General features: G+C 45.7%; 2 protein-coding genes across 2 annotated transcripts; both read right to left on the bottom strand.

The window, feature by feature from the left end:
- Positions 1 to 1541: 1541 nt before the first annotated feature.
- Positions 1542 to 13245, bottom strand: CWC25 (CWC25 spliceosome associated protein homolog). Its single transcript, XM_081884276.1, has 10 exons — positions 13134 to 13245; positions 9856 to 10028; positions 8841 to 9077; positions 7869 to 7938; positions 7169 to 7284; positions 5981 to 6050; positions 5683 to 5846; positions 4705 to 4791; positions 3713 to 3877; positions 1542 to 2525 (listed from the first exon to the last, which is right to left on the bottom strand). Exons 1-10 carry the CDS (start codon positions 13149 to 13151, stop codon positions 2411 to 2413), a joined length of 1215 nt encoding a protein of 404 aa, XP_081740402.1. The 5' UTR covers positions 13152 to 13245; the 3' UTR covers positions 1542 to 2410.
- A 4536-nt stretch (positions 13246 to 17781) lies between these two features.
- SPMAP1 (sperm microtubule associated protein 1) lies at positions 17782 to 22428 on the bottom strand. The gene is made up of 3 exons (XM_081884493.1): positions 22079 to 22428; positions 20343 to 20442; positions 17782 to 18055 (listed from the first exon to the last, which is right to left on the bottom strand). The coding sequence occupies exons 1-3, from the start codon at positions 22283 to 22285 to the stop codon at positions 17898 to 17900; spliced, it is 465 nt and encodes a 154-aa protein (XP_081740619.1). The 5' UTR covers positions 22286 to 22428; the 3' UTR covers positions 17782 to 17897.
- Positions 22429 to 23078: the final 650 nt, after the last annotated feature.

Genomic DNA, 23078 nt, shown 5'->3' with positions numbered 1-23078 from the left:
AAAGTAAAGAGCAGCTTGGATGGGACAAAGGCCTAAAAATAATTGGGCTGAGGTGGAAGTGGATAGTGGTAATAATTATTCAAAGAGGGTGCGGTAGCCAAGAAGAAGGAAGCAAACATGTAGATGCTTGAGAATCATGATCCTGAGGGAAAGGAGAAGGAGAGAGTCTGAAGATCAGAAACAAGAAGCTAAGGAAAGAAGAAGAAACAGAGAAATCTCATACAGGGCTATGGGCCAGGAGGGATTCCTGGCAGGTATAAAGTGGCCATGTTAACTTTAGAGATAGTTGCCAAAACACTAACTTTCACTCCTGTGAATTATACGATCATTGTACAGTGGTACCTCAGGTTACATACCCTGCAGGTTACATATGCTTCAGGTTACAGACTCCGCTAACCCAGAAATAGTGCTTCAGGTTAAGAACTTTGCTTCAGGATGAGAACAGAAATTGTGCTCCGGCGGCGCGGCAGCAGCAGGAGGCCCCATTAGCTAAAGTGGTGCTTCAGGTTAAGAACAGTTTCAGGTTAAGAACGGACCTCCAGAACGAATTAAGTACTTAACCTGAGGTACCACTGCACTGTTGATTTTCTTAAGGGGCCCCTTTTCACCATTAAAAATGTAAGAACACAGCCAAAAGCAGCCAAGTAGTTTCTGCTATCTCTCTCCAAATTGTCTGCCATAAACAATGGTAAGTAGATAGTAAAAAAAATTTTAAAAATCTCATACTTAGTAGAAATTTTCTGGCACAACAGTTATCTTTACAAATATAGAATAATTTGAAAGGTTAAAAAGCAGGAAGAGTGAGTAGTCTTTCTTCTAAACTGTGCCTTGAGTTGAGGCGCTGGCTGCAGGGCACAGAGAGGCTGCTCCTTCATCCTCTCATATAGCTCTTTGTACCCATCCCAGGAGTGTTTTAAAAGCCTCGTGGGTGTCCTTGTAAGCAGAGTGTTTTGGGAAGATACTTGACAGCCCTCTTTTCACTCTAAAAGGGCCTGTTTCCAAAGCCAGTTGCTACAAAACGGGGATTTGTGTGCTTCTCCCAGCCCTACAAGGGACGCGGGTGGCGCTGTGGGTTAAAGCCTCAGCGCCTAGGGCTTGCCGATCAAAAGGTCGGCGGTTCGAATCCCCGCGGCGGGGTGCGCTCCCGCTTCTCGGTCCCAGCGCCTGCCAACCTAGCAGTTCGAAAGCACCCTCGGGTGCAAGTAGATAAATAGGGACCGCTTACCAGCGGGAAGGTAAACGGCGTTTCCGTGTGCGGCTCTGGCTCGCCAGAGCAGCGATGTCACGCTGGCCACGTGACCCGGAAGTGTCTTCGGACAGCGCTGGCCCCTGGCCTCTTGAGTGAGATGGGCGCACAACCCCAGAGTCTGGCAAGACTGGCCCGTACGGGCAGGGGTACCTTTACCTTTACCTTTTACCCAGCCCTACAATCCCCGCACATTCTTCTCCAGTTCCACATGAAACACAACAACATTTCAAACGGCCTGCGAATGCGAACTGCTTATTAAGATAAATCACCACAAAAAGGTTAAAACAGCTGCTTAAGAGAAACTATATCTATTATTCCAGCTGGATTTTATACAAAGATCAGCATTTACACATCACAGACTACACAAAGACGGCTGTCCCATTTGGTCAGGTGTTGCTTTTGTTGTCTATTCTTCAGAAAGCTAAGCTTCACCACTTAGGAAAGTGCATCTGTCTCCACTAAAATGCTTCACGTAAAATAAAGCCTCGTTTCATGAAAGGCACCCCTGTCTCTACGGTATTAGCTACCCAGCACAAAATCTTATTTAAAAGTTGTTTTAAAAATGGACTGGATAGAACACCAGTCTTGGGGGTGGGGGAGAATAACTCAACAAAACGGAAACATAAGCCAAAGGGAAACTATAATCCCCAGAATTTCCCACTTGCCTCACTAAATTTTGGATGGGTCCAATACCCAATAATATCAAGTTATTTAAGAAACCGAAAAGGAATTATGATCGGCCAATAAAATACATGTGGTTTTGGCAGCTGTGCTCCTTTATAAGAAGCGATGACATAATCAGAAGCGAAAGGACCGCCTCTTTTTCTTTCTGTTCCATTCACTGTGGATGCAAATCTCCTCTAGCTAGCTGATACCCTCTAGCCTAAATGTTATAGCTCTATGGAGCTTCAAGACAGGGCCTACCATCAAAAAGCCTTGCCAGGAGTATATCAAACTCTTCCAAAAGTTGGGACCCCACAGGACTTTACAATATCCTAGTTTGGAAAAAACGGCCCTTATAGCAAAGCATCAAAGATAACGTCTTCCTCATGAAACCCAGGTACAAGGCCTCTCACACAGTGAGAGGGCAGCTGGCCTGAGCTGTGGAGTTTATACGAAGGTTTCCCTATCTGGTCCGGTGGAGGAAGACAGAAGCAAGTCTCATCTCTGCATGAAGTTTTTTTCCAGGGCTGCCGCTGTCCTTTGGATGGAGTGAATGTTCCTCTTGACCCTGTCTTCAAGGGAAGAGGTTGACGCACTCTCAAGCTTTATGTGGCTGCAGGAAAATCGAGAGAGAAAGAAACGTGACGGGTTGGAAAAAGCAGCCTCCTGCCTTGTACCCCAAGGGTGTTTCCCGCCAAAAGGAATTTTAGGCAGGAAGGAAAGAGGTGGAAATGGGCTCAGAAGAGGCAAGGCCTCTTCTTAAACCACATACCAACTGCATATGGCATACTTCCTGAGCCACGTGCAACCCTTACTTTAGTTTCGGAACTGAAATTTTATAGGAACACGTGAAGGTGTTTAAATCAGACCACTGGTCCATGTAAAAAAAAAAAAAAGGTAAGGTAAACGACCCCAGGACGGTTAAGTCCAGTCAAAGGCAATGATAGGGTTTCAGCACTCATCTTGCTTTCAGACCAAAGGAGCCGGTGTTTGTCTATAGCTAACTTTCCAGGTAAGGGAGGCGGGTGGCACTATGGGTTAAACCACAGAGTCTAGGACTTGCCGATCATAAGGTCGGCGGTTCAAATCCCCGTGACGGGGTGAGCTCCCGTTGCTCGGTCCCTGCTCCTGTCAACCTAGCAGTTCGAAAGCACGTCAAAGTGCAAGTAGATAAATAGGTACCGCTCCGGCGGGAAGGTAAACGGCGTTTCCGTGCGCTGCTCTGGTTCGCCAGACGCGGCTTAGTCATGCTGGCCACATGACCCGGAAGCTGTACGCCGGCTCCCTCGGCCAATAAAGCGAGATGAGCACCGCAACCCCAGAGTCGGTCACGACTGGACCTAACGGTCAGGGGTCCCTTTACCTTTACCTTAACTTTCCAGGTCATGTGATCAGCATGACTAAACCGTTTCTGGCACAACAGAACACCATGACGGAAACCAGAGCGCACAGAAACACCGTTTACCTTCCCGCAGCAGCAATGCCTATTTATCTACTTGCACTGGCGTGCTTTCGAACTGCTAGGTTGGCAGAGCTGGGAAAGAGCAACAGGAGCTCAGCCCATCACGGGGATTTGAACCGCCGACCTTCTGATCGGCAAGCCCAAGAGGCTCAGTGGTTTAGACCACAGCGCCACCTGCATCCATGTAGCCCAGTGACGTCTAATATTTTGGGCAGTGGTTCTCCAAGGTCTCCCATCACTGAATCCTTTTAACTTGAGATGCCAGGGACTGAACCCAAAGCACATGCTCAGCTATAGCTCCCCCCCCCCCAAGTTTCAGAGGAAGGGAGGAAACTCACTGTATAAACTTCCCATTGCCGTTGTCAAGTTTATCCCGTGTGAGCTCTCGCTCCTCTTCTTTTCTGTGTCTGTTCACGTTCTTCGCTCTCTCCTCTTCCCGCCACTTGGCATTGTCCATCATTTCTCGACGTTTTCTCTCCAGCTCTTCCGCAGAGAGTTTTCTCCTAAAGGAGATCAAATTCAGTTTCAGTCTGCCCAGCCTCCGGTACTGGAGCTACAGCAGAATGTTGTAACTCTGATCAGTGTTATCCAGTGGCGCAGCGTGGGTTGTCAGCACCCGGGGCAAGGCAAGTAATTTGCGCCCCCTAACCCGTGGATTTGCGCCCCCCTAACCCTAACCCCCAGATGTTGCGCCCGGTGCGGCCGGCCCCCCCTGCACCCCCCACGCTACGCCACTGGTGTTATCAGATCTGAACACTATTTGGTTTTTTGGTTTTTTGTTTTTTGGTGAACCAAGGAGAACATGGGTTGATGGGCGGTCATACAAATAGGGTAAGTGAAAAGACCTGGGTTCAAATCAAATCCCTGCTTAACTGGGGAACTCCGAGCAAATGGATTTCTCTTAGCTACAGCAAACTGCCTCTGGCTTCTTGCAGTGTGTCAAGCTCATTTAGAGCACATGGGCAATCTTGAATGTGCCCGAAAATGAAAAGGAAGCCAGGGCAGAGCATGGCACATGGGCATTAAGGAATCTAGATTTCACACCCACATCAGGATTATTCTGTTTTTAACCAGGTCTACTGAGTACACTGGACCACCCAGGGCACAGAACTGAAGTCTAAAACCTTAAAAAAAGCACCTAAGAGCAGCTTTCTGGTCTTCAGCATCCAGGAAGGCGGACTTGAATTAAACACAAAGTGCGGGACTTTGAATATCATCGCCTTGCTTTGCCAATCCATTCTGAAGCCTCCTGCATGAAGGACGCAGCCTTATAGAGCTCTTTCCCTTTCTTCACAATGCACCCCCTGGCGCTTTACCCACTTAAACATACCTTGAGGTCTGTGGTCTTCTATAGACTTCTTGCTTCGGCGAAGGACTCCTGCCTCCCGTTTTTGCCTTCTGTTCCTTGATGTTGTGGCTGCAATTCAGGAAGATCCTTTTTTTATATCCGCCACGAAAATAGCCATTTGGTCCCAATGAGTCTTGGACCTATTCCATTCTCCTGCCCCTTCCCAATCTTGTACAGTCATACCTCGGGTTGAAGTAACTTCAGGGTGAGTATTTTCATTGTGCTCCGCAGCAACCCGGAAGTAACGGAGCGCGTTACTTCCAGGTTTTGCCGCTCACACATGCGCAGGCGGTCAAAATGACGTCACGCGCATGTGTGGAAGCTGCGAATTATGACCTGCGCATGCACAGACGCGGGTTGTGTTCGCTTCAGGATGCGAACGGAGCTCTGGAACGGATCCCGTTAGCATCCAGAGGTACCACTGTACTATTACTGTTATTATTATTGATTGAATTTCTGCAGCACCCTTCATCCGCAGATTACAGGGCAGGTCACAAGATAAAAATACAAAATGAGAACACAAAATACATAATAAAAAAAAATTGAACAAACCAATATCCCCCTCCCACAAAAAGGCCACAGAATGTTAATCAGCCAGAGAAGTGGTAATAAACTTTTTCTGTCTGGCACCTAAATATATATAATGAAGGCACCTGGCAAGCCTCCCTGGGGAGAGCATTTCACAAACAGGGAGCCATGGCAAAAATGGCCACTTCTTCTGCTGCCACTCTCTGCACCTCTCGCAGAGGAGATACACAAAGAAGGGTCTCGGGTGATGAACACAGGGTGGGTCAGACACATGCTGAAGATGGGATTATCTCCCTTCAAGTACACTCAGACGCCATTCTGCTTTCTAACGACACTCCACCACAAGCAAATGATTCTAAGCCAGAAATAGCCTGGCTTCCATAGCACTATCAATAGTCACCCAGCAACAGCTGCCCCCATCTCCTTGCTTACTGTTTATTGTGCCTCGGTGACCTTGACCTCCTGCGGCTGCTTTGCTCCGCCTCGTAAGCGTTCTTCTTGCCAGACGTCCTCTCTGGTGACAGGCCACGGCTCTTCGACCCGGAAGTCTGTTGGACCTTGTGGCCAGATGTGCTTTCGCGGCCGGCGTTTTGGATCTGAAATGGGAGAAAGGTGTGACTGGTGATGGAGGCAACCATGCCTGCCAGCCGTGGTCTTCACCCCTTCCATTCTGCTCACTGTAAATGCTACCCCAGGGGGGAAGTCTTAAGGGTAGACAGCTTGGGCGTACCTGCAAGCCATACCCGGGTATTTTGGGGTGAAGAGGCTCCGAGGAAGAGCGGTCCGTTTTCTCCCGTGACCTAAAGCAAAAGACAAAAGCAACATTTATGCCAGCCTCTTTGTCAGCCGGGTTATTACTGAACCTCTCCAGGTGGTCTAATAGCTACGGAGTCTTCAGATATTAAAGGTAAAGGGACCCCTGACCATTAGGTCCAGTTGTGGCCAACTCTGGGGTTGCAGTGCTCATCTCGCTTTAGTGGCCGAGGGAGCCGGCATACAGCTTCCGGGTCACGTGGCCAGTGTGACAAAGCCACTTTTGGCAAACCAGAGCAGCACACGGAAACACCGTTTACCTTCCCGCCGGAGTGGTACCTATTTATCTACTTGCACTTTGATGTGCTTTTGAACTGCTAGGTTGGCAGGAGCTGGGACTGAGCAACGGGAGCTCACCCTGTCGCGGGGATTCGAACCGCCGACCTTCTGATCGGCAAGCCCTAGGCTCTGTGGTAATTCTGAATGCCTAACCTGTAGACACCAAGCCTTGTCAAGGAACCCAGGCTAACAGATAGACAAGGGGAAGGAAAACAAGGCAAGCCTGGCAGCAGGAACTCCCTGGGGATCCAACGAATTGCCTGAGGCAGGAGAAAGATGAACAAGTGCGTAGGCTTGAAAAGGAGGTGCCTCTGCCCCCCACAAGGATATTTCTGAAGGGAGAAAGGAAACTGTTCTGCCTGTCATTACTTAGCAGATACTGAATATCCACTGCTGCTTCACGGGCAGAGTAGCTTCAAGTCCTGTCTCTGCAGTTCTGGGCAAACCACTTTCTCCTTAGGCCCCTTTATCAACATCGAAAGGAGTGACAGAGCCCTACCTCACAAGGCCAACCCAATTGAGAGTGGAAAATATATTGCTGATTAAGAACAGGAAATGAGTGTTGAACAAGGTTGCACTGCATATAAGAAGAAGAGTTTGGATTGATATCCCGCCTTTCACTCCCCTTCAGGAGTCTCAAAGCGGCTAACATTCTCCTTTCCCTTCCTCCCCCACAACAAACACTCTGTGAGGTGAGTGGGGCTGAGAGACTTCCCAAGGTCACCCAGCAGCTGCATGTGGAGGAGCAGGGAAGCGAACCCGGTTCCCCAGATTACGAGTCCATCGCTCTTAACCACTACACCACACTGGCTCTCTCTAAACGTACTTGGCTTTTGCCTGTTCGTCTTCGCTGCTGCTGGGGCTGTGGTGCTTGTGTTTCTTGTGCTTCTTCTTCTTATCTTTCTTCTTCTTTTTCTTCTTCTTCTCCAAACTGCTTTGCAACTGGGGGGGGGGGGGAGGAGAAAGGTGCCAGCTCCGTATCAAACGACATAGTGATTTATAACGCAGTTCTACCCCATGAAGTAATGCGAGAACAAAGACCTTTTCCCACCACCTCTCTTTGTCCTATTCTGCATTAGATAAAGTTGGAATAATTATCTCTTGATAATATATGGGTGAAAATTGCTGCTCCAACCATAATCAGGCATTGGAAAGGGGGTGGGGTGGAAAGTCACCCCTCCCTGTACCAGTCTTTAAACCACCTTGGTTGTGAGCACACAATTAAAAGGTGAAGGTTACGTTTATACTCAATACATTTACATCAGCACCAATATAATGCCAATTAAATCAGCACCAATATAATGCCAATTAAATCAGCACCAATGTAATGCCAGGGTCCATGCCTTCACACCCGAACATTTCAAGCCTTGGAATTAAAATGCTATTCCCCCACCCCACCCCAAAGACAAGAAGACATTTTAAATGTTAATCCTTGCTATAGGGATTTGTTACAGACAATAGCACAATTCTGTGCATGTCCCACGGAATATTAGCTAAGGGTACATAGGATTGCAGACTTAACATACCAGTTCTTTGATCTTCTTCATTTTTACAGGGTTGTTCAGAACTTCACGCTTCTTCTCTTCCTCCCTCTTCCTAAATAACAACATTAAAAACCGGGGGTGGGGGGTGGAGAGAGATGTCAAGGTTATGATGAGATTTCCCCATGCACAGCACTGTTATCCCAACATTGCAATGAAACCTAACTGCAAGGTTCGCATTACTGCAAGTTTCTGCGATGTAACGTAACGTCTCGTCTCAGCTTTACATATTTCTTACATCTTTGTCTTACCAGAAAGGTAAAGTGAGCCCTGACCGTTAGGGTTCAGTTGTGGATGACTCTGGGGTTGCGGCGCTCATCTCACTTTACTGGCCAAGGGAGCCGGGGTACAGTTTTTCCGGATCATGTGGCTAGCATGACTAAGCCGCTTCTGGCGAACCAGAGCAGTGCACAGAAACACCGTTTACCTTCTCACCACAGCGGTACTTATTTATCTACTTGCACTTTGACGTGCTTTCAAACTGCTAGGTTGGCAGGAGCAGCTCACCCCATTACGGGGATTTGAACCACCAACCTTCTGATCAGCAAGCCCTAGGCTCTGTGGTTTAGACCACAGCTACTACAGTGGTACCTCAGGTTAAGTACTTAATTCGTTGTGGAGGTCCGTACTTAACCTGAAACTGTTCTTAACTTGAAGCACCACTTTAGCTAATGGGGCCTCCTGCTGCCGCCGGAGCACGATTTGTGTTCTCATCCTGAAGCAAAGTTCTTAACCTGAAGCGCTATTTCTGGGTTAGCGGAGTCTGTAACCTGAAGCGTATGTAACCCGAGATACCACTGTACTGGTCTTTTAAAACTGGGGAACTGGTGACGCTAATGAAAACAATGTCGTCGTCCTCCCACTGCATGGTCACACTAAATAGGCCTTGACTCCCCTGTACTTTACAAAACTTAAGAGCACCAATTGGTTCCATATAAAGCTAAAGATTTTTGCTACCTTATCATGAACAGCGGGTCTTCTCGGATCTTGCTGGCCATATCCAAAGCGGAGTTGGCACCTGCAGGGGCAAAGATAGAGCCTGGCAGAAGACCGGTCTCAGAAGAACAGCCTGTTTCCTTGTCCTCCATGGTCTCAAAGACGTATTTGTCAACTGGGCGGCCCATAAGGTATTCGTCTCTGTTCACCATGCCTCCTGGTCCTTGGTACATCCACTCCAGCTTCTCATCTTTTTTCCTAATTCATTGGTGGAAAAGGACATTAAACGTATTTTTCAGACCAAGTGGGCAGGAGCTGAGAGAAATGCAAAAGATGTCTCCTCTACAACAGAAGCATTTCTCAAACTGTTATAAGGAAGAGTTGACCAAGGAAACAGTTGAGTACCCGACGGAAAGTGAAACAGATCTGGGGGTAATTTTAAACTTTCTAAAATACTTTTTTGTGCCTGTGCTTTGCAAAGACAATGCGAAAAGTCAAAGAGGACACTAAAAAGCCAGAAGGAGGAGGGAAGTCAGCAAGAACAAATGTGAAATATAATGTATGTGCATGTACAGTATGTAACTAAAATTCAATAAAGATCATCTGAAAAAATAATAAAATAATAATAATAGAGAGGGATCTGAAATATTTTCCTTGAGGCTTGAATTTGTTTTATTCTGGATTGTTTTATATGATGTTTCAATGTGTTGTAAACCACTTTGAGATTTTTTTCTTTAAAATATAAAGCAGTATGGAAATGAAATGAAATGAATAGAAATAATAAGCCTCACGGGGGGGAAAGGTACCTGGCTTATATATATCTGAGTTTCTGACCCTGAACAAATATAATTCCACTCCATGTTTTCCCCAAAGAACCTGAGAAACCGTCATCCTATGAGTCTGTTTCTACTAACTGATTCATATTTCTGTGGCGTTTTGGTTACCAGTGTAGCTGCTTGGAGAAGAAATACTAAGCACCTGCTCAGTTTTAAGCCCTACATATGCCAGTCGGCCAAGGAAATCCTGCCCAACATACTTGACGGCCCCCACGTCCTCCGCATAGCGCTGCATTTCCTCCCGTGCTCGTTCTTCGTGTAACTCCCGCTGCAGCTCCTCGATTTTCTTCCGTTCGGCTTCATGCTTCTGTTCTGCCTTCCAAACTTTCTCCACATTGCGCAAGGTTTGTGGATGCCAGCTTTTCTTGAGGTTCTGCGAACAGGAATGAGCCCCTTGAACTGAGGTACACAACAGGTGATAAGGTTTCCCTTGCAAATGGTGTACCAAAACAGCAAACGTAAGGGGAAAGAAAGCATTGAAGCGAATATTTTTCCCGATTCATGAGTAGCAGGAATGACCCTTGCTATTGTTTTTAATACAGTGGTACCTCGGGTTAAGTACTTAATTCGAACCTGAAACTGTTCTTAACCTGAAGCACCACTTTAGCTAATGGGGCCTCCAGCTGCCGCCGCACCGCTGCTACACGACTTCTGTTCTCATCCTGATGCAAAGTTCTTAACCTGAGGTTAGCAGAGTCTGTAACCGGAAGCTTCTGTAACCAGAGGTATGACTGTATTCTGTTGGGAGCTGCCAAAAGTGACTGGGGAGGCTTGGCCAGATAGGCAAGAAATAAGTAATAAATTTATTATTACAGTGGTACCTCGGGTTACATATGCTTCAGGTTACAGACTCCGCTAACCTAGAAATAGTGCTTCAAGTTAAGAACTTTGTTTCAGGATGAGAACACAAATCACGTGGTGGTGGCGCGGTGGCAGCGGGAGGCCCCATTAGCTGAAGTGGTGCTTCAGGTTAAGAACAGTTTTAGGTTAAGAATGGACCTCCAGAACTAATTAAGTTCTTAACCCGAGGTACCACTGCATCATCATTATTATTATTATTAATTTACACTGACTGGCAGCTGGTCTCTAGGGTTCCCAACAGAAGACATTCCCAGCCCTAGCTGGAGCTGCCAGGGCTTACACACACACACACACACACACACAAATGTAAGCAACTGAATACAGTGGTACCTCAGGTTACATACACTTCAGGTTACACACTCCACCAGAAATAGTGCTTCAGGTTAAGAACTTTGCTTCAGGGTGAGAACAGAAATCATGCTCCGGTAGCGCAGCAGCAGCAGGAGGCCCCATTAGCTAAAGTGGTGCTTCAGGTTAAGAACAGTTTCAGGTTAAGAACGGACCTCCAGAACGAATTAAGTACTTAACCCGAGGTACCACTGTATTGATAAAATTAAAACAAGAGTTTTAATTCCATCAATATTCAATTGTGCTTTAATGATTGCTTTCTCTTTTAGCAGTTATTTTTATCTGTAAGCTGCTTTGACTCCTGTCAGGGAAAAGGCAGGGGCGCAGTATTAATAAATATATAATAACAACAAGTAATCTGGCATAGCTCAGTTGGTACAGCGGGAGACTCTTCACCTCAGGGTCATGGGTTATTGCCAGAATTGGGCAACTGATTCCAGCCTTGCACGGCGTTGGACTACATGACCCTTGTGGTACCTTCCAACTCTACAATTCTAAGATCCTATTATTCTAACCTGGGCAATTCTAAAAGCAAGGCAGACCACCACCATCCGTTTGTTTTTATGTCACCTTTCCATTGTTAGAAACATGCTTCAAGGCAACTTACAATAGCAAGAATGTTACTTGCCCAAAAATGGAAAGAAGGAAAAGTCCCAGCAAAAGAAGAATGTATTCAAAAACTTATGGAATACGCGGAAATGGTGGAACCTATCAGGAAAATAAGAAATCAGGATAACAAACTTTTTGTAAAAGAATGGAAATGGTTTATTGAATATTTACAAATAAACTGTAAAAAGAACGTTGGCAGGATTATTTAAATAACCTGCAGTTTTATGTGTATATATTTAAAGATGATGAGTAAATTTGGATAAATGAGTAAATATAGTTTTTAAGTAAATGAGTTAACTTGGATATGCAGAAGATATTAAAAATAAATTTAATATCCGCAGAGAAAGGGGGATGTAATAATATTAATAATTTATTATTTATAACCCGCCCATCTGGCTGGGTTTCCCCAGCCACTCTGGGCAGCTCCCAACAGAATATTAAAAACATGATAAAACATCAACCATTAAACACTTCCCTAAATAGGGCTGCCTTCAGGTGTCTTCTAAAAGTCAGATAGTTGTTTATTTCCTTGACATCTGATGGGAGGGCATTCCACAGGGCGGGCACCACTACCGAGAAGGCCCTCTGCCTGGTTCCCTGCAACCTCACTTCTTGCAATGAGGGAACCGCCAGAAGGCCCTGGGAGATGGACCTCAGTGTCCATTCTGAACAATGGGGGTGGAGACACTCCTTAAGGTATACTGGGCTGAGGCCTTTAAAGGCTTTAAAGGTCTGCACCAACACTTTGATTTGTGCTCGGAAATGTACTGGGAGCCAATGTAGGTCTTTCAGGACCGATGTTATAATGTCTCAGCGGCCACTCCCAGTCACCAGTCTAGCTGCCACATTCTGGATTAGTTGCAGTTTCCGGGTCACCTTCAAAGGTAGTCCCATGTAGAGCGCATTGGAGTAGTCCAAGCGGGAGATAACTAGAGCATGCACCACTCTGGCATAAAGTCAAGTTATGATATGTTAAAATGAATATAAAATTACTGAAATGTATAAAATTGAAAATAATAAATAAAATACATTAAAGTACAGTGGTACCTCAGGGTAAGAACTTAATTCGTTCTGGAGGTCCAATCTTAACCTGAAACTGTTCTTAACCTGAAGCACCACTTTAGCTAATGGGGCCTCCTGCTGCCGCTGCTGCATGATTTCTGTTCCCATCCTAAAGCAAAGTTCTTAATGCGAGGTACTATTTCTGGGTTAGCGAAGTCTGTAACCTGAAGCGTCTGTAACCCGAGGTGCCCCTGTAATAATAAAGGCAACTTACAACATGAGAAGATTTAGATAACTACAGTACACACAAGACAATAGCAGGTGATCTGTGACCCACTGTGAACGCCTAGCGTCTTACAATAACACCCCACATCCCTTTCAAAGCTGGGTCCCCCCCCCCGTATCTGAGCTTTGGCCTCCAGGGCCTTCGCAGGTGCTTTGCATCATAGACTCAGAACTGTAGAGTCGGAAGGGACACCCGGAGGTCATCCAGTCCGACCCCTGAAAAATCAACACAAAACCCCACAACACTTCAGTGCTTCCACTGGGGCTCGAACTTCCCAAACCACCCTTGTCAACAGCTCACAGCTTTTTTGGGGGGGGGAAGAACTACTCCCGTGTCCTCCCCTCACCCTCTTCTCCACACCCCCGTCCTTACCAGGTCGCCTCCCCCCATGTCGACAGCGGAGGAGGCCGCAGCGTCCTGCTGCTTCTTCGCCGCTTTCCCCTTCCGGTCTCTTCTTCAGCCGTCGCGGCGTGATGACGTCGCCCAACTCTTCCCCCCGCCCACCCCGCCTCCAGTTCTCTTCTTCAGCCGTCGCGGCGTGATGACGTCGCCCAACTCTTCCCCCCGCCCACCCCTTCTCCAGTTCTCTTCTTCAGCCGTCGCGGCGTGATGACGTCGCCCAACTCTTCCCCCCGCCCACCCCGCCTCCAGTTCTCTTCTTCAGCCATCGCGGCATGATGACGTCGACCAACTCTTCCCACCCCACCGGGCTTCCAGGAAATCGAACCTGCGCTTTCGGCCGCAAGGTGGCGCTAAGGACACACACGCCTATACAGAGTCGCGCGACTCGCGCATTGCTGGGGGTTGGGCTAGATGACCCCGGGGGTCCCTACCGTTCTGATTCTATGAATTCTAGGCGCATAACCCTTTCTCTTTCCCTCTCTCTCTCTCTCTTTCTTTCTTTCTCACTGTCGTTTCTGGTTGTGCAGTTGAAATTGCCAGCAGCAAAAAGGAGGGTTTTTCTCTTTTTTTAAGCAGTAAGTGGTGTATAAGCTTTATGAAATAAATAAATGGCAATATAACAACAATTGAAGTCAAATTATATGGACAGATATTATTATAATATATGATATAATTGGTTCTTTTTTGGAGGGAGACACAGGGGGATGCATACCCCTAAACATTTTGTGAATCTAACAAGAGCAGAAACTAAAAAATAAAAATTTAGTTTCTTCTCTAGCACGGTGAATCGTCAGTTCCGTTGCTACCCCCGATGGTGGCCTTTTATCCATTTACTGTATTTATTTTTCCCCATTTGAACTATAAAATGGTGCGTTTTCTTGAGTCAAAATGAGAGTACCCCTAAACTTTTTTAAAGAAAAAAATATAAATATAATATATGCTGATACGGAAGGGGGGGCATGTCTTCTTCACCTTCTTCGCTACAATATATCAATTTATTTCCAATTGTCAATGTCAAAAGGGACTAAAATCTATAAAATTCATAGAAAATCAACGTGCCAATTTGCTCAATTTCTCTAGGACTCCATCACACCTCCCCTGTCCTCCATAATCCCTCAAGCAAGGTGTCAAGACCCTAATCCTGTCAAATCACTCTGCCAAGCCTTTCCTCCAGGCAATGCCAGTACATGGACCATTGTCTTCTCATCAGGATGTGCTTATCTGCGCATATCTCCAGCTCTGCATATTCCCCGCTCCCTCCTCCATATGTTAATCCTGTGTAACCCAACCTCTTCTTAATGTATTCATTATGTAATCTGTGTAACCCAACCTCTTCTTAATATATTCATGATGTAACTGGGATGTGTTTTGCACTGTATTCTGGGGCATGGAGGGAAGTTTCAAAAGTTCATGTCACTCCTTTCTCGCTGTTCAATCTCGCCTTGAACCTGTTGCGCAATAAACTTGGATCTTCTGCAGCTTGCTCCTGTCTCCGGCTGAGCTCATTTTCCTCCGCAGGGACCCGCGGACTTAGTCCGACGAGCTGGGTGGCAGAGCAGACTCGCACCCAGATTTTACCGTAACAATGCCCATATTGTCCATGGACTTTTATTGGAATTTTACTTTTACTGTTATGCTGCCTTTCTCACTATGTGTACCAAAAGGGTGTGCTAGAGGGAGTCGTGCTTTGAGCCCTTCCCCTGCCTTTGCCTAAGCTCAGGCCTGAAAAGGGAAAAAGGCTTTTCTGTCCCAGCATCCAGTTTCCAACAGTAGAGGGGAACCACACATGCAGGGCATACTGCTACTCTCTTGAAATGACCATGCTGCAAGATCTGGACTCCCTCCATGCAGACTGAAGGTGCAAACAGGTGAACAAACCCTATTTCTTAAGGCTACAACAGTCTCTGCCGCGTCTCAATTCTCCAAAGTGTTACGGTAAAATCTAGGTGTGAGGCTGCTCAGTCACCCAGCTCATCAGGCAGAGACTGCGGGTCCCTGAGGAATAAAGGAAGGAGTCCAGCCACTAACCAGAGTACATAGCTGTAGACCAGTTTATTGCACAACAGGTTCAAAGAGGAATTTTGAACCCCGAGGATGGGGTGACAAAGACTTTTAAAACTTTCCCACCATATCCCAGAATACAGTTTGTACAGCATCATTGCTACATCACTGACATGTCACAAAGGGAGGGGTAGACAGGGGTTACACTAGGTTGAAGGTTGGTGGTTCAAATCCCCGCGATGGGGTGAGCTCCCGTTGCTCAGTCCCTGCTCCTGCCCACCTAGCAGTTCGAAAGCACATCTAAGTGCAAGTAGATAAATAGGTACCACTCCGGTGGGAAGGTAAACGGCGTTTCCGTGCGCTGCTCTGGTTCGCCAGAAGCGGCTTCGTCATGCTGGCCACATGACCTAGAAGCTGTACGCCGGCTCCCTCGGCCAGTAAAGCGAGATGAGCGCCGCAACCCCAGAGTCGGCCACGACTGGACCTAATGGTCAGGGGTCCCTTTACCTTTTTAACCTTGGCAAACATGTCCAGACAAGTCCTTGGTACAAGATTTGCATATGCAGTATCATTTGCCCGATAATAAGTGTTGGAAATATAAAGAAAATGAAGGTACATTCTTTCACCTTTGGTGGACGTGCCCAAGGATTAAGGCTTTCTGGGAGATGATCTATAATGAAATGAAAAAGGTATTTAAATATACCTTCCTGAAGAAACCAGAGGCCTTTCTCCTGGGCATGGTCGGCCAATTGGTGCCAAAGGAGGACAGAACTTTCTTTATGTATGCAACAACAGCAGCAAGAGTTCTCATCGCAAAGTATTGGAAGACACAAGACCTACCCACCTTGGAAGAATGGCAGATGAAAGTGATAGACTATATGGAATTGGCGGAAATGACTGGCAGAATCCGAGACCAGGGAGAAGAGTTGGTGGAAGAAGATTGGAAGAAATTTAAAAACTATCTACAGAAACATTGTAAAATTAATGAATGTTAAAATGATGTTGGATTGAAAGGAAATGGCTTTAGCAACAAAGCTAAAAAGAATATGTAAAAATGGATTGATAATCAGATGAAGATACAAAGTTTTAATATGTTAAGATATAGAATTAAGATAAAACAAAGAGGGGAAGGATTTGTTGAATTAACTATGTGAACTGGAATACAAAAAAGGGAGGTGTGAGGAGGTCAGGAAACAAGTAATTGAAATATAAGACATGAAAAGATTGATTTGTTTTTAATTGGATTTTTTTCTATTTTTCATGTATTTTGTATTTTTCTCTGTATTTTTGTATCTTTTTTCCTTTTTTATTTTCCTTTTTCTTTTCTTATTCTGTAATTTTCTTTTGTCTGTAAAATTTCAATAAATATTTTTTTAAAAAAAAACAAACCAAGATTAACATAAGCAGACATGGCAGGGCAAGACTCAGGTATAAGATTAGCATAGGCAAACACCTCTGAAGTCCCACCACCCAAAGTACAATAGAACTTCCTTTGCATGTCTGGCCCCTTGGCAAATTTGGTGATGGGATGAGGCTTTCCTTGGCCAAAGATCAGCTCAGCAATTGTCACTTCTGGGAACTTCCTCGAGTCCCTTTCAAGGGGGAAATAGCTTTGGAATGGAGGAAACCGGCAAAGGAGTTGATTTTATATTATTTTTAAAGCTAGTTAACTTCCCTGAGCTGTCAAGTTGAAAGGATACATTCAGGCATAATATTTTGTAACATTTAACTTTAAAGATGTGCCCCCGTCCCCGTAATTTCTGTAACAAAAGGAACACAGGCCCTGGGTGAGTGCCTGGGACCCCCCTGGGTTCTTGCCACCGCTAGGCAGAGAGAGGGGGAGGCACCCAGCCTTTGTAATGTTGCAAACAAAAATAGCCCTTTTCCCTTATGGGGTATCCAAGAGCCCATATAGAGTCCTTACATCGGTTCCCTATTGGTAGGAGAGAATAACAGAGGCCAGTCAGAGAATATTGAGAAGCAAAGCAGCTAGTAAGCTTGATCTTTATTGATCTGTTGCAACAGGGTGCTCCCTTCACCCACAGGAGAGAGGAGGAACCCAGAAAAATGGCACGCGAGGCCTTATAAAGACTTTTGAAATTGCCACCCTGTATATCAAGAACACCCCCAGAAACATCATACATACATCACAGAAGGGATGTAACCTAAGACCACCCCTCAGATACATCACACCTACATCACAGAAAAGGCGGTCTAAAACAGAAATTTTACTATTCTTTTTCTCCTGTTGTTTATCTCCTGTCTGGCAGGTTACTTGATTGGATACCCTGGGGAGTCTTTTGTAATGATAAATACTTAGTTCCTGGGCCATGTCACGGGCTCACACCCTATTCATATCTTAAATGTGTCCTTAAGACAGGCCTTGTGAGGAAAGAGACAATGGGGAAGTTTCCCACTTTGACCTCGCAGAGAAAACATTTGCTCACTTTAGGAATCAAAATGGTTCCAGGTCGGTCTTCCTGTGCTAATCTATGTACGTGCTTGGTTAGTACATTTATGAACATCTCCATATATCTAAGACCTCAAAATTCTTATCACAGTAACATTATTCTTTCCCCCCACCCCTACCCCACAACACAGAAGCACACACACAATGTTCATGTAAAGAAATTAAAAGTATTTTTTTATTATTATTTTGGAGAAATCAATATAATTGACAACAAAAGGAGAGTGTGATAAGAGGAAGGCAGTGAAGAAATCATATGCTATGCTTCAATGGATGGGGAAACATGTGACTTCGCCAAAGCAAGAGGAACGGGTGCGGAGATCAGGGGTGTTGCGGCGGTAGCCGTAACGTCCATTGTACCCTTTCACCGGCTTTACGTCCATCAAGTGCCAATAGTGGCCAGCCACTTGCTGTGGAGAATGACCTGTATGTGGGGAGAGGGGGAGAAACTAATTCTTTATTACCCCTGTTGTAAGATAATTCCTCTAATTCCCTTATGGGGTTTCCAGAGCCTGTATAGAGCTCTCCCCAGTCGCGGAGAAAGCAGAGGCCAACTAGAGTACAGTGGTACCTCAGGTTACAGACGCTTCAGGTTACAGACTCCACTAACCCAGAAATAGTACCTCGGGTTAAGAACTTTGCTTCAGGATGAGAACAGAAATCACGCCGCAGCCACGCAGCAGCAGCCGAAGGCCCCATTAGCTAAAGTGGTACCTCAGGTTAAGAACAGTTTTAGGTTAAGTACGGACCTCTGGAACTAATTAAGTTCTTAACCTAAGGTACCACTATACAGTGGTACCTCGGGTTACATACGCTTCAGGTTACATACGCTTCAGGATACAGACTCCGCTAACCCAGAAATATTATCTCGGGTAAAGAACTTTGCTTCAGGATGAGAACATAAATCGTGCGGCAGCGGCGCAGTGGCAGCAGGAGGCCCCATTAGCCAAAGTGGTGCTTCAGGTTAAGAACAGTTTCAGGTTAAGAACGGACCTATGGAACGAATTAAGTTCTTAACCTAAGGTACCACTGTATATTGAAAGCAAAGCAGCTAGTAAGCCTGATCTTCATTTAAAAGGAAATAAACTGTTGCAACAGGGTCACCACATGCAGGCCAGAGGAGAACCCTGAACAATGGTGTGCAAGACCCTACAATGGCTTTTGAAATTGCCCACCCTGTACCCCAAGACTACCCCCAAAACATAATACATGCATCACAGGAGGAGGCCATCTCCAGCAGAAATTTGAGAGTATCGCTTCTCTCCTGTCTGCCAGGATACCTGATAATGCCTTAAGGTAAAGGTGAAGGACCCCTGACAGTTAAATCCAGTAGCGAACGACTCTGGGGTTGCAGCACTCATCTCACTTTAATGGCTGAGGGAGCTGGCGTGCAGCTTCCGGGTCATGTGGCCAGCATAACTAAGCCGCTTCTGGCGAACCAGAGCAACACACAGAAACGCTGTCCACCTTCCCGCTGGAGTGGTACCTATTTATCTACTTGCACTTTGACGTGCTTTCGAACTGCTAGGTTGGCAGGAGCAGGGACCGAACAACGGGAGCTCACCCCCTCGTGGGGATTCGAACCACCGACCTTCTGATCAGCAAGCCCTAGGCTCTGTGGTTTAGACCACAGTGCCACCCGCGTCCTGTTGGTAAAGTTAAAGGACCCCTGACAGTTAAATCCAGTCGCGAACAACTCTTGCATTTTCTGGGTAGCTTGGCTACCCAGGTGATAGTAAATACTTTAGTTCCTGAATCTCTTGCACATAATTGAGTTTCCTCAGCTTAACAGATACAGTGAAACCTCGGTTTTTGAGCGTCTCGGAAGCCAAACGCCAAAAACCCAGAAGTAATTGCTTCCGTTTTCGAACACGCATTGGACGTTGAACAGTTTTTCTTTTTTCTCAGTGGATTTTGCAGACTGCCCATTGCTCCTCGGTTTTCGAACATTTCAGAATTCCAACGGTCTTCTGGAACGGATTACGTTCGAAAACCGAGGTTCCACTGTACTTGCCAGACTGTGTTTGCAGGAGGGTGTAAGCCCCTACAGTCCAAAGACAATTGGAAAGGTTTTCCCATTTCGCTCCTCCTCGCAGAGAAATATTTGAGGTCAATTTGGGAGGGTAAAAATGGCTTCAGGATTGCTCTCCTGACCTATTTCAGACATGTGGTTTATATACTTATGTATGTGATTGCCTTGTACATTTATGAACATTTATTCTATATTTGAGACCTTAGAATTCTTATAACACTCCTTCTTGCATCCACCCAGGTCATTAATAAAATGTCTAAGTTATCGTCTGTCTAGCATCCTCAGTACAGTGGTACCTCGGGTTAAGTACTTAATTCGTTCCGGAGGTCCATTCTTAACCTGAAACTGTTCTTAACCTGAAGCACCACTTTAGCTAATGGGGCCTCCTGCTGCCACCGCGCCCGATTTCTGTACTTATCCTGAAGCAAAGTTCTTAACCTGAAGCACTCTTTCTGGGTTAGCAGAGTCTGTAACCTGAAGCGTATGTAACCCGAGGTACCACTGTATATACTGCTTTAAATGTATCACATGGATGTGTCCTGAATTAAGTCATTTCTGCAGCATCAAACACAGCTTCAAAAGCCTTTGATTCCCACAATGAAATAGGGGGGAACAGCTCCAAGAAAAGGGGGGGGGACGACAAAACACAGGCATAGAAAAGACGTAGTATTTCTCTCACCTGCCCCTGCCCAATTTCTCCTGTTCAAGTACCTCTGTCCTGGCCCATAGATATGAAAATAATCTACTATCCAGCCATCCCTCGAGGTACCTCCGCGGGTCTGTAACAAGCAAAAGCAATTAAAAACATTATTACTAATGCTGCTTAGTATTTTAGTGCCAGCAACGTGCTAGGGGCTGTACAGAACTAATTTTTTTTTAAAAAAATCCTTCTAGTTAAGATATTTTGGGGCGATGAAATTTGCAGAGTGGGGAAGGAGGAGTCCTTTCAACTTTTCACATTGCCCATCATGTTCCTTCCCTTTCCCTGACATAATTGGGGCTGATGTCATAGGGGCATGTGGTGCGTACAGTGAGGTCATAGAGGCAGCTGTGACATCAAGCAGCAAAAGCCGAAACATTCCAAGAAAGGGAAGTCCAAATATAGAAGATATTGAAGATTTCACACACCCCTTCTGAACACCCATAGGCCATGCTATAGGCTCCTTCTGAACACCTATAGAAGATGCACAGCCTATCTATCTTTTGGAAACATTCCAAGGTCTTTTAAGTAGGACACAATTTATTTATTTTTTTGAAGTAGGGAACAATTCAGGAGCCTGGTGGTGATTTGGACTTCATTATACAGTATTTTCCCCATTTACTTTTGATGTGCTGAATGGATTGGAATCTGGCTAGAACTTAAGAGAGGTTGGCAGGGGCGTAATTCTTCGGCCTCCAGAAGCAACCTAGATTTAAAATAATTGAAAAAGCAACAATGGATTTTACTAGCCTAATGGGCAAAACAGTAACCTCTGTATGGCTAAGCACTTCAAATGCTGATCCAGCCTTTTATTAACAACCTCCAAGGCAGGTAAACCCACACACCACTCCAAGAGCAATGGATTCTATTACTATACACTTTCAAAAAGATGCACAATGCCTTGCATTCTCGGGCAAAGCTCTAACATACCAGTAAGAGGTATTACTGAGCTGTGCTAAGCAATTATATGAATCACCATATTTTTCGCTCTATAAGACGCACCAGACTACAAGACGCACCTAGTTTTTGGAGGAGGAAAACAAGGAAAAAAATATTGTGAATGTCAGAAGCCAGAACCGCTGCGCAGTGAAACATAGAAACACAGAATCATAGAGTTGGAAGAGAGACCACAAGGGCCATCGAGTCCAACCCCCTGCCAAGCAGGAAACACCATCAGAGCACTCCTGACATATGGTCGTCAAGCCTCTGCTTAAAGACCTCCAAAGAAGGAGACTCCGCCACACTCCTTGGCAGCAAATTCCACTGTCGAACAGCTCTTACTGTCAGGAAGTTCTTCCTAATGCTTACGTGGAATCTTCTTTCTTGTAGAAACCAGCAATCCCTCTTGCTGTTCTGGCTTCTGGGATAGCTGTGCAGCCTGCATTCGCTCCATAAGACGCACACACATTTCCCCTTACTTTTTAGGAGGAAAAAAGTGAGTTATATAGAGCAAAAAATATGGTAAATTGCAGCACACGGCGACTCACCCTAGCATTGCAGAAGCAGACACATTGCACAGCCAAGGAAAGCATGGCAGCAAACTATTATGGGATGGAGGAGCTGGCCTGCCCGGAAAGCTCCAAGTGGGTAGTTTGTGGACCACAAACTAGGAGCAAGTTTCTACGGGAAATTATCCTGCAGAATAGTCAGTAGATCCTGCAGTACCTGTGTGATTGTCAGCCGAGTTGGTTTTATTATCCTTGAGATTCACTTACCTGTTCTGTCCTTTTCAGCACAGATTTGACCACTGGGGATGAGAAGTAGCTGGCCGCGTGGATGTCCAGCTGAGCATTATATGGAGGCAAGGCAGACCACAACCTGGGTAGGAGGTTGGTGTAGCTGCTTGCTATAGTGTCTACGGCCACACCATCCAGGATGAACTCCTTTTGCCTTTGTAGGCATCTCCGTGTGACACAAGTCATGTTTTGTCCGAGGCAAGAGAAAAGCCACTGGTCGCTATTCCCAGCTGTACCGCTTTCCCCGTCGCCTCCCCAGCAACTTTCACTATTTCCTGACCACACAATCAGTGTCACTGTGATGCTATCAGCATAGACAATTGCCCCCTAACAACCAAGAGGTTGCCAACAGGTTGTTAGGCTCGAGATGACTCATCTCAGGCATGGCATGTCTTGATCCATTACGGGTGGGGGGTGGGGGGATAATGCTTTCCAGTGGAACAGAAAATAGTTGGAAGGGACCAAGAGGGTCATCTAATCGAACCCTCTGGAACTCAGAAATTCTGCCCCAAGCCTTCCCTGGGTGGACTCAAACCACCAACAGCCAGATGCACTGACGCAATGTACATAAATGTCTTGTTTTAAATCCTCTTATTTCATGAATGAACCTACCCTCAAAAATGGGCCATGAGAGTTGGAATTTCTCGAATAGAATATGTAATAAAAATATTTTAACAAAAACACTGAAGATCTCGAGTAATATTTCTATGCCGTGAAAAAAATATTCTTTTCTGCTCCATTTCTTAGCTGCTTCTTTCTTCAGCTAGGAGCCATATGTATGCACAGCAAGGTACATATATATATATTTAAGAACATCACATACATACTTGGGAGAACTCAAATGTAGACTAGACATCACATTCTGAGTTCAACAATTCACCCTGCCGTATTTGTGTTGGAGTTCAACATGGCACTCGTGGGCATGATGCCCTCAGATACCTCATTTGGCAACTCCCAAGGTCCCGTCCCTTCAAATTTC

This window comes from Podarcis melisellensis (genome assembly GCF_964234715.1).
Source record: "Podarcis melisellensis genome assembly, chromosome: 13".
NCBI lineage: Eukaryota > Metazoa > Chordata > Lepidosauria > Squamata > Lacertidae > Podarcis > Podarcis melisellensis.
The sequence above is the reverse complement of the archived record's forward strand: the minus strand, read 5'-3'. Positions and strand labels throughout refer to the sequence as shown.

What these genes read in the sequence shown, in the direction of transcription:
- CWC25 (XM_081884276.1), bottom strand. An exon ending in GACGAACAGGCAAAAGCCAA is followed by an intron (nt 6,051 to 7,168) that starts GTACGTTTAGAG and finishes CTTTTGCTTTAG; the next exon opens with GTCACGGGAGAAAACGGACC. An exon ending in GGCAATGGGAAGTTTATACA is followed by an intron (nt 2,526 to 3,712) that starts GTGAGTTTCCTC and finishes ATTTTCCTGCAG; the next exon opens with CCACATAAAGCTTGAGAGTG.
- SPMAP1 (XM_081884493.1), bottom strand. Translation starts at nt 22,285, where the DNA reads ATGACTTGTGTCACACGGAGATGCCTACAAAGGCAAAAGGAGTTCATC. An exon ending in TGCTGAAAAGGACAGAACAG is followed by an intron (nt 20,443 to 22,078) that starts GTAAGTGAATCT and finishes TGCTTGTTACAG; the next exon opens with ACCCGCGGAGGTACCTCGAG. An exon ending in GAGAAATTGGGCAGGGGCAG is followed by an intron (nt 18,056 to 20,342) that starts GTGAGAGAAATA and finishes CCCCACATACAG; the next exon opens with GTCATTCTCCACAGCAAGTG.